The sequence below is a fragment of the Mustela nigripes genome, chromosome 4, assembly GCF_022355385.1.
Source record: "Mustela nigripes isolate SB6536 chromosome 4, MUSNIG.SB6536, whole genome shotgun sequence".
NCBI lineage: Eukaryota > Metazoa > Chordata > Mammalia > Carnivora > Mustelidae > Mustela > Mustela nigripes.
In genome coordinates, this window is record NC_081560.1 from 23,906,779 (window position 1) to 23,920,576 (window position 13,798).

A 13,798-nucleotide genomic window follows, 5' to 3' on the forward strand; every position below is an offset into this window, starting at 1 on the left:
AAGACAGAAATAACCTCCTTACCAGTCTTCTGTTCCTTGAGCTCCTTGAGCTCTTGCTCATTTAAGTCTGGATGATGCCACCCAAGATTAAAATCTTTTAGTGTCTTCTTAGCGCCCAAGATAAAGTCTAAATGCCTTAATTTGTGTCTCCACCTATTGTGCCTGGCCCATCTGTTGCCAACCTCCTTGACATACCATAAGCTATGGCTATGAGGTGATTCTCAGTGCTTCCCCGGTGAGCCAGGCTCTCTGATGCCCTAGGAGTCCCAGCAATCTTTTCCCTCTGCCCAGAATGCTTGTTTCCCTCATCTTTAGTTAGATGGATAATTGTTACTTATGCTTCAGATCCCCAGGTATTTTCCCTGAACCTTTTCTGCTTCCCCTAGACAGGCCTCCCTCCTCTTAACTTCTGTAGCACTTTGAATATACCCATACATGCTGGTGTGAGAGCAGGACTTGTGTTTTTATCTCTGCTTTCTCACTAGATAGGAGCTCCTTGAGGGCAGGGCCTTGTCTCTTTGTCGTGATCACCTGGAACAGGACTTGATATGTTGAGAGGTAGACAGATATAGATAGGATTCCTAGTTGTGTGACCTTGAGCACGTTATGTAACCCATGTCTCGCGTTTCCACCCACTGAGCAGAATAGCTGCAAGGGGTAAATAACAAAACTCTTGTGACGGTCCTGGAGTACAGCTGGCACGTAAGATGGAGGTCATGGCCTTAGGGTGCCTTCCACATATATTTGTTGAATCAACTCAGCAGAACTCAGGAAGGGTGCTAATAATTATTATACTGTACACCGAACAGGTGCCAAAACTGTCCTATCAAGGGTTACAGTTTTCGTAGTCTAAATGGGAGTCTGACTTGTTGATCTTCAGGGACAGAGATACTGAGCCCCAAATGTGGGGAAGCGTCGCTCATCCGGGTGTTTGAGAAGGACTCAGTGCGGCGTTGCCCCCCGACCCTCGCTCCTCGTAGCCCGAAGGTAAGCTCGGGCGCCGTCGCGAAAACATGAACACTCCAGAGTACTCGACTTTGCTTGCCCTGCGTTCGTAGCCCAGCTGGGTTCAGAACAGGCCACCTCCCACCCACCCGCCGAAGTAGCTCCGCCTACCGCGCGCCCTCTGGGGGCGGAGCCTGTTGCGTCGCGCTGTCGTCACTTCCAGGGAACCCGGAAGCGCCGTTCTCCGGCTGCTGTACTTAGAAAGTCGTGATGGAGATACGCTGGATTTAAACCCGTGGCCGACCGTGGGCCGAGGGCCGGTGGGGCCTGCTGTGGCCCGGGCGAGTGCGAAGCAGTTTCTGGGACAGTACAGGCGATTCCTGGCCGTGTGCTTCTCTTGTGGTGGCGTCGCCCCTTTAGGATAGGACTGGCCGCGGCTCTCGGTGCCTAGGACCCGGCAGGCGCTTCTGCAGGCTGCCCCGCGTCCGGCATCCGGTCTCCGACAGCTTGGAGGAGCGCCTTCGGGAACAGTTATCTCCCCGTCGTTCACTGCCCCCGCCAAGGTCTTCGCGACCCTCTTCTGGCCGACGTCGAGCAACCCGTTCTGAACATGGAGAAGTTTGGCATGAATTTCGGGGGCGGACCGAGCAAGAAGGACCTGCTGGAGACCATTGAGACGCAGAAGAAGCAGCTCCTCCAGTACCAGGCACGTCTTAAGGATGTGGTCCGCGCCTATAAAAGCCTCCTGAAAGAGAAGGAGGCTCTAGAGGCCAGCATTAAGGTGCTGTCGGTATCCCACGAGGCAGATGTGGGCCTCACAGGTGTCCAGCCTCCAGGCCTCTCTTTTCCTGACTCTGTGGATGACCGATGTTCCACTCAAAGCGAGGATAGCACTGGGACCGCCACCAGCTTGGATACTGCGGCAAGTCTCACCAGCACCAAGGGTGAATTTGGGGTAGAGGATGACAGGCCGGCTCGTGGACCCCCACCTCCAAAGTCCGAAGAAGCCAGCGGCTCGGAGAGTGGCGTTAGTAGTAGCAGTGGGGATGGACCATCTGGGGGTGGGGAAGTGGACAAACGACTGCACCAGCTGAAGACTCAGTTGGCTACTTTGACCAGCTCTTTGGCTACAGTCACCCAGGAGAAGTCTCGCATGGAAGCTTCTTACCTGGCTGACAAGAAGAAGATGAAACAGGACTTAGAGGATACCAGTAAAAAGGCAGAAGAGGAGCGGGGCCGTCTGGAGGGAGAATTGAAGGGGCTGCAGGAGCAGATAGCAGAAACCAAAGCCCGACTTATCACCCAGCAGCATGATCGGGCCCAAGAGCAAAGTGACCATGCCTTGATGCTTCGTGAGCTCCAGAAACTGCTGCAGGAGGAGAGGACCCAGCGCCAGGACTTGGAGCTTCGGCTGGAAGAGACCAGAGAAGCCCTGGCAGGACGGGCTTATGCAGCTGGTCAGATGGAAGGGTTTGAGCTGCAGACCAAGCAGCTGACCCGTGAGGTGGAGGACTTGAAAGGTGAGCTGCAGGCTCTTCGGGATGAGAAGAATCGGCCCGACCCTCGGCTGCGGGAGCTTCAGGAAGAGGCTGCCTGCCTGAAGAGCCATTTCCAGGCTCAGCTGCAGCAGGAAATGAGGAAGGTAATTACTGTCATCTCCTTCAAATGTTAGTCATTTAGCCTAAAGTGGGAAATATCAGGGTTTTGTCTCCTTTGGTAATTAGAACTAAGTGGCTGCCGTGTCCATTGTTGATGCTATTCAGGAGGTTGCACTGTGAGTCCTGGGAAGTCGGTGCGGTGTGCTGTTGACAGTATCCACAGAATGTGCTTCCAACAGGTTGTGGACTTCCTCAGTGTAGGCTGGTTTGGGACAAGACACCTCTGAACTTCTGGCCTTGGCATCTTAGCAGCTGTGCTCTGTGGGGCAGTATAGTTTCAGCTATGCAGTGAAAGGAGTGTGTCTGCCTCTAGGCAGATGCTTTACACAGGGAGTGGTATACGCCTGTAGGTAGGGTGGCTGCGGGGAGGAGGAGGTGGTGCTAAAAGAAGTCTCAGAAGCAACCTCTTATAATTGCTTCTAGTCAGTTAACCTGTTCTGGAAAGGTGTGCTATTTTACAGTGCTCCTTTCAGCATGGAGAGCAATCCAACTGAGTTTTGAACTTCCAGGAATATTGGGAGAGGAAAAGAATGTCCTGTGATTTCTTACTGGGATTTGGGGCAACAGATGACAAACAAAGATAACGCAGTTCTCGTGTGAGCCTTGTGTATGACAGGAGACAGGAGACACTAGAGCAGAACAACAGTAGATACGCGGAGGTTCTTAATATTGTTTGCTGTGATGTATCTCTGGGAGCAGAACCCCACCAGGTTATAGGAAGGTTCGTTAGTTTCCAAAGCAACAGGAAAAGCCCCAGTGACCCTTCTCAAAACAAGCCATCTGAGTCCTGTGACCCATTGCTCCCCTCTCTTGCTCTCTCAGTTTGCTCTAGGCCTTTGTGGCTTTTCTGGACGCATTTCCATCTGTCCCCTTGCCTTACAGACAGCCCTTGCGGAAGATCAGCTACGCCAGCAATCTCAGGTGGAAGAGCAGAGGGTGGCGGCCCTGGAGAATCAAATCTCTGAGCTGTCCGAGCTGCTGGGCACCTATGAGAAAGCCAAGCAGAAGGACCAGCTGGCTATCCAGAAGCTAAAGGAGCGCATCCTGCAGCTGGACCTGGAGAACAAGACGCTGGCGCTCGCCGCCTCCAGCCGCTCCCCGCTGGACAGCCATGGCGAGGAGTCCAGTCTGGATGTCAACGTCCTGAAGGATAAGATGGAGCAGCTGAAGAGGCTGCTGCAGGTGGCGGCCAGGAAAAGCCAGGTGACCCTGGACGTGGAGAAGCTCTGTGACCTGGAGATAATGGCCGGCTCGGAGGCTGCCGACGGGGAGAAGGCTTCGGCACTCTACTACCAACAGGAGCTGAAGCAGCTGAAGGAGGAGTTCGAGAGGTACAAGATGAGGGCCCAGGTGGTCCTCAAGAGCAAGAACACCAAGGACGGCAATCTGGCCAAGGAGCTGGAGGAGGCCCAGGAACAGCTCGCCGAGCTGAAGGAGAAGTACATCTCCCTGCGGCTGTCCTGCGAGGAGCTCGAGCGCCAGCACGGGCAGGAGGCCGAGGACTGGAAGCAGGAGCTGGCCCGGCTGCAGCACACGCACCGCCAGGAGCTGGAGCAGAGCCAGCTGGACTTCAGGGAGCGTGCGCTGCGCCTAGAAGAGGAGCTGCACAAGCAGCGGGACCGGGCCCTGGCTGTGCTGGCCGAGAAGGACTTGGAGCTGGAGCAGCTGCGCTCCGTGGCCTTGTCCTCGGGGCTGCCGGGTCGCCGGAGCCCGGTGGGCGGCGGGGGGCCCGGGGACCCGGCCGACGTGTCGGCCCCGGACAGCCTGACCCAGGCGCTGCAGCTGGCCGCGGCCAACGAGCCCACGTTCTTCCTGTACGCCGAGCAGCTGGCCCGCAAGGAGGTGGAGATCGCGTCGCTACGGAAGCAGAAGCACAGGCTGGAGGGGGAGGTTCGGCAGCTGCAGGATCGGCTGCTGGAGGACGGGGAGCGGCACCGAGAGCAGGTAGCCGCCCTGCAGAGCCACATTGAGAAGAACATCAGGGATCAGAGTAGGGAGGGAGCCAACCTGGAGTACCTCAAAAATATCATCTACCGCTTCCTGACCTTGCCTGACAGCTTGGGCCGCCAGCAGACCCTCACGGCCATCCTGACCATCTTGCATTTCAGTCCCGAGGAGAAGCAAGCCATCACGCGCCTCCCCACCGGTGGGAGCTGGTGGCCTTCTGGCAAGAGATGAATGCCCTTTTCGAGGACTCCCGAAATCTCTGTGCCTCTAGTGGGGGAAGGGACAGACTGGTTTCTGCTGCCCCCTCTCTTAACATTATAATTTTTTCTTCACTGTGTTGAACTGGAAGAGTCTTTAATGTGGGATGGGATTTTCTGCCAAATGCCATGAAAGCCACGTTGTCCTTGGGCCCTAGAGATCCCGAAAATGTCCCAGTAATACTCGGATGGTGCATTTGTGAGGGAAGACAGGGGACAGATGAAGACTGGGAGGTGCCAAAGTTGGGGAGGTGGTGAGAATATTTTAAAATAAGACTTTCTGTTTTAGTATTACACTCCTAGCACAGAACCAGGAGTTAATGTGACTCCAAAGGGAGTTCAGTTATTTCTAAATACTCACAAGGACCGGCTGTTTATGCCCCATCTCATAATCTGAGTCTGGTCCACCGGTGCCCCAATTTTCTGGGGACATAAATCAGGGCCGGAGAGGAACCAGGAAGTTTGAAATAGTGACCGATTGTTCCCTGTTGTCCACAGATTCTTCCATTCTGGAACAGGTACCTAGCTGGGGCTAGGTACGGCCTGGTCAGTCTGGACAAAACATACCTATAAGTATGTAGTATGTATGTAGAGGGCCCCGAGCACCATGTCAGTCCTGTGGATTTCCTGAGTAACCTGCTTTTGGCCTGGATAGGGTTTCCATGGGCCTCTTGCATTTGACCCTGCCTTAACCTGTCTGTCTCAGCTTGGTCTGGGATTGTGAGTAAATGATTTTGCTAGCTTTTCCTCGATGCTGAATTTGCATTAAGAAAAAACCCTGGCTTTCTTACAGCGGAGGATCTGATTGGGAAACTCTGAGCCTATCTAGTTACAAAGAATTAGCTCAGAGATTTACAACTTCCTCACCTCCCCGCAGCTGTTTCTGCTTTTGTAGGGACTGAGAAGAGGAGGATTTGCTGATTCTAGAAGATTCTGTGACCCTCACAAGAATGTGGTGGAAGTTCAGCCGAGGGGCTGGGGGTGCCAGCTGCCCCCATGGACAGCATTCTGGCTAAATCTTCATGTCCCTGCAAGCCAGAGTGTTCATGGGTTACTGCCTCCAGGGTATTTTGCCCATGTCTTTATCGGGTCACAGAGTTTCAGTACACAATCCTCATCTTCTCTACATGCATTACTATAATTTTTCCTCCTTCCTGGGTTTTTTTGTTTTTTTTTTTTTTTTAAATGTTTGGTCTTGCACAAGTAGATTTAATCTGCACATAAGGAAAGGGAGCTTCAGGCCGTCTGGAAAGGAGGGGCTCAGAAAAGTTGGGTTCAGACAATATCAGTTCCCCTATTCTGCCCTTTCCTCCATCTGCTCTTGATCTGGTTGTAGAGATCTTTTGACCCTAAAGACCAATGGTTTGTCACTGACTGGACTAATACGTATCTTTTCTGTTATGTCATCACAGCTGTTTTGTGAGGGTTTAGGGTGCCAGAAGACTTTGATTAAATATTCTAATTGGGAGGCTGGATGTCCTAGACTGTCTAGGAACAGCAGACTCAATGAAACAGATGTGATGTGTTCAAATGATAACAGACCACAGAGTCATTAAATCTGAACAACCTGACTTAATGTGCTTTTTTAACAATATGCATGCCTGTGCACACGTGCGCGCACACACATGTATATACACATACACAGAATGTGAGTGTAAGTGGTGAATAAAAAGGATGGAGATAATATATTAATCCATGAGTTTGAGGGGTAGCTGGGAGGGTCAGTCTGTTAGGTACCTGCCTCCGGCTCAGGTCAGGATCTCAGGGTTCTGGGATCGAGCCCCTCATGAGGCTCTGCACTCAGCAGGGAGTCTGCTTGTCCCTCTGCCTCTCCTCGTCCCCATGCTTACTTGCTCTCTCTCTCTCAAATAAATAAAATCTTGAAAAAAAAACCCCAAACAAACCATGAGCTTGAATCTAGAGAGGAACCTCTCAGTGCTTTAACTACCTCAATTACAAAACAAATTTTTCAACCTCCAATTAGGTGTGTGTGTAAGCAGCTACACTACACTTTCTACTTGGTTTGGTGGGCAGGCTTGAAACTTCCATAATTGCTGCTTGAAACTTTAGAAGTAATCAGGTCTTTTAATGCTCTGTTATGCTTCAAATCCGGGTTTACAGTATTCTGGAAAAGTTTCTCAGGATTTCAGACTGAACTAAAATCATCGTCTCTTAATTGTGATCGCCTTAAATGTAGCACATTTTTTAAAAAGATTTTTATTTATTTATTTGACAGAGAGAGATCACAAGTAGGCAGAGAAGCAGGCAGAGAGAGAGAGGAAGGGAAGCAGGCACCCTGCAGAGCAGAGAGCCCAATGCAGGGCTCCGATCCCAGAACCCTTGGGATCATGACTTGAGCCGAAGGCAGCGGCTTTAACCCACTGAGCCACCGAGGCGCCCCTGTAGCACATATTTTGATTGTGATTTCTAGGTGGTTTGGGACAGCACAGAAAGATCCAAGGTCACAGCTACTTTCCTAGGACTAATAATTCCTGTGCTTTTGACTTTTAAGAAGATACCATACAGGCAAAGAAGCAAGTCAAGTTCTGATTAATAATTTTTTAAAAAACTATTAATACTTATAAGCCTGTGAACACTTCCTGCTGAAAAGGCAAAGGCTAGGTGCCTCCCCACCCTTAAGAAGAACACAAGGTCGGGGCGCCTGGGTGGCTCAGTGGGTTAAGCCGCTGCCTTTGGCTCAGGTCATGATCTCAGAGTCCTGGGATCGAGTCCCGCATCGGGCTCTCTGCCCAGCAGAGAGCCTGCTTCCCTCTCTCTCTCTCAGCCTGCCTCTCCATCTACTTGTGATTTCTCTCTGTCAAATAAATAAATAAAATCTTTAAAAAAAATTAAAAAAAAAAAAAAAAAAGAAGAACACAAGGTCTTTATCTCCCCACATTTTCCTCCCAAGTATATTTTCCAGTTTCTTGACTGGTTTTCCAGTGCTGGATACTCTAAGAAAGGAAAGGGAGAGAAAAAGAATTGAGATCAGATACAGTCATGCATGAGGCGTGTCAACATTAAGTAAGGAGACGACCTTATTGTTTATTACCACAGGAATTGGGAGGATTGCTGAGAAGAACAAATGCAGGGAGAAGGGGCAGAGAAGGCAAGTTGATCATTCTAAGGGCTTTCTGCTTTCCTTGCTTCCCATCTCTTGTTGGGTATCTACTCTCTGGGGAATCAATAGCCATACAGTCATGCCCTAGATGTAAGACCCTATCTGTTATCCAGAACTCCAGGGCTCTTGGCCTTTTCTTGAGAAGCTGCCACTGCAGGGCTGTCTTTGGGAACTCTTGCCAACCGCACCGGCACCATGTCGAGCCATTCATACCCATTGCATCATTTACTCCACACGTGTGTTGTGTCGTCCATTTTTACAGACCAGGTGGAGAGTGGTTGAGGTGTTAACGTTTGCCCAAGGTCATGTAACTGTTAGGTGTCCAAACCAGGTCTGAGTACCCAGCGCTGGCTCAGTCTGAGTGTGCTGTCTTCTCAGGACTTGTAAGAGTCAGTGCCTGTCTCCGCAGGTGACTTCTGTGGCTGGAGAGACTGAGCTCTAAGCTGAATTGGATGGGTTCAAATGGAAAGAAAGTCTCCAGCTGTAAAACTGCAGCAAGTGACGTGGCTATGCTGGAGAGATAAACAGGCAACACTGTTTCTTTATAAAGCTGCCTGGTCCCCCAGGCTCTAGATGACAGCTCATTTTTAGGACTTGGATCACCAACAGAGCAAAAGGAGGGCTGGGTATTGCTGTAGTGGGTTCCAACTCTAGGTTCTAGTAAAGCTGAGCAAACAGCTTGGGGAATTAAACATAGAAGGCTAACAAATGGGTCACTTTACCGATCTCCTACCCCCTCTACTTCCCCCTCTGTCTTCTGTGCCTCACTAGGCAGCCTGCTTACCTCAGCTTGATGGTTGGGGAGCAAGGAACGAGGTTCACACATCCTGGGTTGAAATCTCAATCAGATCTCCTTTCCGTTCTGTGACTTTATAAATTAATCTTACTGAAGTTAGTTTTCTTAAAATGGGGATGATACCTATTTCCAGGTTCTATCCTCATCTTAAAGAAAAATTACGTGCATTAAGAACCAGCCCAGTACCCGAAACAAAGTAGGTGCTAAACCAGGTTAGATGCTTCCCTCCTCCCCCAGAGTATTTAAGTGACAGAATGGAAGTTAGGCTGAGCTTTCAGAATTTAATTCCAGTGTTTCTTACCCACAAGTGTTGCTGTAAGCAAAAGTAGAAACAACAATGGCCTTTTGTGCAGTGCCTGCTATGAAGGAGACTTGCTGACTTTTGGCCTGCATTGTTTTATTTAATCACACCAAACCTGGGAAGATAATTGTTTTACTTAATCACACCAATCTTGGGAAGCTTATCTATTTTAAAAATGAGGACCTTGAGGCTGGGAAGGAGGAGACTAATTGCCCAAGGCCCAGGGCTGGTAATGGCACGCAAACAGCAAACAGTCGTATCTGAGGAGGGTACTAGCTAAGCTAGAGTAGGGTCCATTGTCTTTCTCTTAAGTTCAACAGCTCCCAGGCCTCTGAAAATGCAGCTTCAGGGGTGCCTGGGTGGCTCAGTGGGTCAAAGCCTCTGCCTTCGCTGCAGGTCATGATCCAGGGTGCTGGAATCGGGCCCCCCATCGGGCTCTCTGCTCAGCAGGGAGCCTGCTTCCTCCTCTCTCTCTGCCTGCCTCTCTTCCTACTTGTGATCTCTGTCTGTCAAATAAATAAACTGCAACTTCAGTCTAGGGAATATCACAGGCCATTCCCGGGGGTGGGGAATCCTGTCTCAGCAGCCTGTCTAACTCTGCGGGGCAGAGTGTGGGGCCTTAGTGAGCTGAGTCCAGACTAGAAGGAGTCTGGAGGCCAAGCTTGTTGTGTTAGGTTTGCAGGTCTACGCGGAGTCACGTGGTCAGTTTCCATTTTCCCAAACTGGGGTCCTTGGCACTGTTCCTTCTGCCTTCACCCATCCCAGCCCCAGCAGTACACCCTTATCCCTTCCAGCTCAGCTGGAATGTCACTTCCTCCATGTCGATTTTTCTTATATTTAGCCATATGCAGGTGCTTCCTTCTCTGAGGTCCTTTAGCACTTTTTCCACACTGACCTTGGGCACAGTGATTTCCTGTACTTTTTTTTTTTTTTTTTAAATTTTTAAACGAGGGAGACATGGGGTGGTGGCAGGGCAGAGAGAGAGAGAGAAGAGCAGGCTCCCTGCTGAGCAGGGAGCACCACACCACCCTGAGCCACCCAGGCACCCAACTCAATAATACTCTTTATAGGATTTGTCTTCCTCTTGTAAAAGATCCTGTCAAGGGCCTCATATTGCATTTAGTTGTCATATCTCCTTAGTCTTCTTTAGTCTGGAATAGTTCCTTGCCTTTTCATGATCTCTTATGACATTGGCATTTTTAGATAATACAGCACCCCCCCCTCTTTGAGTTTAATGTTTCTTCATGATTAGATGCTGGTGATCCAGTCCCTACCAGAATATTATAATCTCAGAATATCACATCTAGAAGCAAATGCTATCCCTTTGCCCCTCATTGGTGATATTAATTGTGGTACCCCAACAGATATCTGATTTCTTCACTGCATGGTTAGTATTTCTGCTTTGGTACTAATCAATCTATGGGGAGGTTATTATTATTATTTTTTAAAAATATTTATTTACTTGACAGGTCACAAGTAGGCAGAGAGGCAGGCAGAGAGAGTAGGGGAAGCAGGCTCCCTGCTGAGCTGAGAGCCCGATGTGCCCAGCTCACTCCCAGGACCTTGAGATCATGACCTGAGACCATGACCTGAGCTGAAGGCAGAGGCTTAACCCACTGAGCCATCCAGGCGCCCCTGGGGAGATGTTTTAAGTCCCTGCAAATATCCTGCTCCTCATCAAGTTTCCCTCCTAAATTTAGCATCAACCCATGATAATCCAATCATTACTCTCTTGATCTTGATGGTTGCAAAATGATTTTCAACTCCAGCATTTATCTTTTGGTCCTTGGTTTTTTTTTTTTTTAAGAAAGAGCCCTGCCTTCTTCATCGCTTATTTAATAGTTTACTTATCTATTTATTATTAGCATGAACTGATGGATTCCTATTTTTCCACAGTTTATAATTCACTATTTTCCTAAATTATTTTGGCTCAAATTTCTCAGATTTGGTAAAAGTCCCTTCAAACTCCTATGTTCTGGTGACATCCTCCCATCATTTCTGGCATAAAAATGTGTTTCTGGCTCATCTTGTGGGTTCTATACCCTAGTCTGAAACCAGTGATTTCTTTGGGGGAATCCCTGGTTCCTTTTAGTGGAGTCTGGTGTTAGAAACCAATATCTGGGAGTGATGTCAGCCCGTTGTTACTGGAGTATCTTTGTTTTTAGGTCCTCACAGCAGGCAGGAAATGTATGCATATAGGAAATGTATGCATATAATGTACACACTCACATACACATGTGGCTATACACATGCCCACACACTTTACAAATCATGAGTTCACACCATACGTCCAATTCTAATCCATTTCCATACAGTGCTTCTGTATTATCCATCCATTCTGTATTTGTGTTTCCTTCTACAGCAGGAACCTGAGGATGGCGGCCTTTAATGTTTCATTAATATTAAATGCTTCATTAACATTTAAAAAGTAGGCAGAGTGAAAAGAGCACAGGGAGACAGATAAGGAACAACCAGAAAAGGAGGAGAAATCCAGTGAGGGGATGTCAAAGAATTCAAGGAAGAGTGAGATTCATCATGGAGTGAGTGCTCAACCCTGTCAAAAATTTTTTTGATTTGTTTTATTTAAAAAAAAGATTACTTGAAAGAGAGAGAGGGTGAGCACAAGGGCAGAGGGAGAGAGAGAGTCTCAAGCAGGCTGCACTGAGCATGGAGCCTGAGGCAGGGCTCGATCCCACGACCCTGAGATCATGACGTGAGCGGAAAGCATGAGTCAAATGCCAAATGAACTGCGCCACCCAGGCGCCCTTGGCCCTGTCAAGTTTTAAGCCACATTCCAACACGATTTGAAATGACTTTTCAACATTCAAACATATTCCTGCTGTGTGACTCAGCAACCGGTTTTTTAATTTTGATGCTCTTTTTCCAGTATCTGTCCACAGGAGTGCTTGCCTTTATGCTGCATGTACAGGATAGTCTGCGTGCTAATTTGGTGGCTTTTTTTTACTTGAGATTATTTTATAATGCGTTTCATTTTCCAGGTATCCCCTCCCCTGTTTTAATGACTGTGGTGATTAAAGAGGGAAGAGGCCTCCTTTGTTTGAGTTTCTGGGGTTCCTTGGCCACTCACGCCTTTGCCCCTTCATCTGCTCACCCCCCACCCCCCACGCCAACACTTTGGAGAACAGACAGCGACTACACTTAGGCTGTGTTTGCCAAGTTGAAGATTCACAGAGTTGCTGGCATTCAACCCAGAGCAACAGCAATTTTCTATGGTCGCAATCTAACGTGCCAGGTACTACGTTTTATGTATGGAAGGCCAGATCTAAGAGCTTCTCTCTGCAATGAATTTAATTATTCTTTATTTAATCATCAAAACAATCCCATGAAGCATTATTTTCATCCTCCTCCTTACATCTGAGACAAAGAAAAGTTAAGTAACCTGCCCAAGATCCCATAGCTAGCAAGCAGGAGGTACAGGATTTGGGCCCAGAAAGTCCGGCTTTGGGGCTGGGGTTCTTAATCATTACCCTACAATGCCTCTCTAGAAAAGCATTGCTAAGCTTAAAAGGCCCAAATCCAAAGTTGTTGAAGGATCTGGAGACAGTTTTCTGGCTAAGTGAATGTGAGTGCCCAGTGTTTCCCCATTTCAGAAATTATTTAATGTATGTGTGCATTCCTCAATCGATGTCAGAACCGGGAGGCTAGGGAGTGGGTCTACTCTTTATGCCCTCATCCCTAGTGCCCTGTGCAGTGTGCAGAGGAGATATGCCCTCAATAGCAGTCGAGTAGTCTTAATGTCTTTGAACTCTTTCCATAAGTGCTAGGTGTGATGGCAGAATGCCTGCAAACATACAAATGTCCTTAGGAAAAATGGGCTCTTGATTTCTAGCACCCCGAGACTCAAGTTCTTTGAAGGAGTAGGAGAAAAGGCTGAGGATCACTCCTGAAAGAGAGAAAAACAAGATACCGATTTTGTCTTCACTTGTCTCTGGGAACTTTGTGACCCACTCTTTTGTTTTTGCTTTTGTTTTTAAAGATTTATTTATTAGATATATATAGAGAGAGCGCCCGCACATGTGCAGTGCAGCTTGGGGAGGGGCAGAGGGAGAGGGAGAGAGATAATCTCAGGCAGGCTCCCTGCTGAGCATGGAGCCCAGTGCGGGGCATGATCCCAGGACCCTGAGATCACAACTCAGGCTGAAACCAAGAGTCCGACACCCAACCGACTGAGCTACATAGTTACCCTGTGACTCATTGCTTTTAATCTGTCAAAAGGGGAAACAGTGCGTTTACAAGTTTTCTCAAAGTTATTGTGATGATAAAATCAAGCAGTGTATTTTAAGTTTTTTAGAAAAGTATAAAGTATTGGGATGCCTGGGTGGCTCATTCGGTTAAGCATCTGCCTTTGGCTCAGGTCATGATTTCAGTATCTCCGGATCAAGCCCCACATTGGGCTCCCTGCCCAGTGAGGAGCCTGCTTCTCCCTCTCTCATTGCCCCTCCCCTGGCTTATACTCTTTCTCTCTAGCAAATAAATAAAATCTTTAAAAAGTGTACTATAAAACATAATTATTATTGTCTGACATTTTATACACGAGATAATATGATACACGGGCAAATTAACTACCTGCTGGTGAAATTAAACCCCATCCCACTGTTTTCCTAAGGAAGTAGGAGTAGATTCATAGTCTTAAAAGGATGAAGTGGGGGGAAATATTAAAAGAAGTATTGATTTGTTCCTGATGCCATAACAAGTTATCACAAACTTGGTGACTTTAAAATAACACAAATTATTATCTAATAGTTCTGGAAG

The 13,798-nt window shown here is 48.4% G+C and overlaps 1 protein-coding gene across 2 annotated transcripts; it reads left to right on the forward strand.

Annotated features, from left to right (window-relative positions):
* Positions 1 to 1,171: 1,171 nt before the first annotated feature.
* On the forward strand, positions 1,172 to 6,378 carry GCC1 (GRIP and coiled-coil domain containing 1). 2 transcript variants are annotated; one of them, XM_059396466.1, is made up of 2 exons: positions 1,172 to 2,587; positions 3,426 to 6,378. In XM_059396466.1, exons 1-2 carry the CDS (start codon positions 1,556 to 1,558, stop codon positions 4,779 to 4,781), a joined length of 2,388 nt encoding a protein of 795 aa, XP_059252449.1. In that variant the 5' UTR covers positions 1,172 to 1,555; the 3' UTR covers positions 4,782 to 6,378. The 2 variants fall into 2 exon arrangements, with proteins under 2 accessions (XP_059252449.1, XP_059252450.1); XM_059396467.1 differs by having other exon boundaries at positions 3,486 to 6,378.
* Positions 6,379 to 13,798: the final 7,420 nt, after the last annotated feature.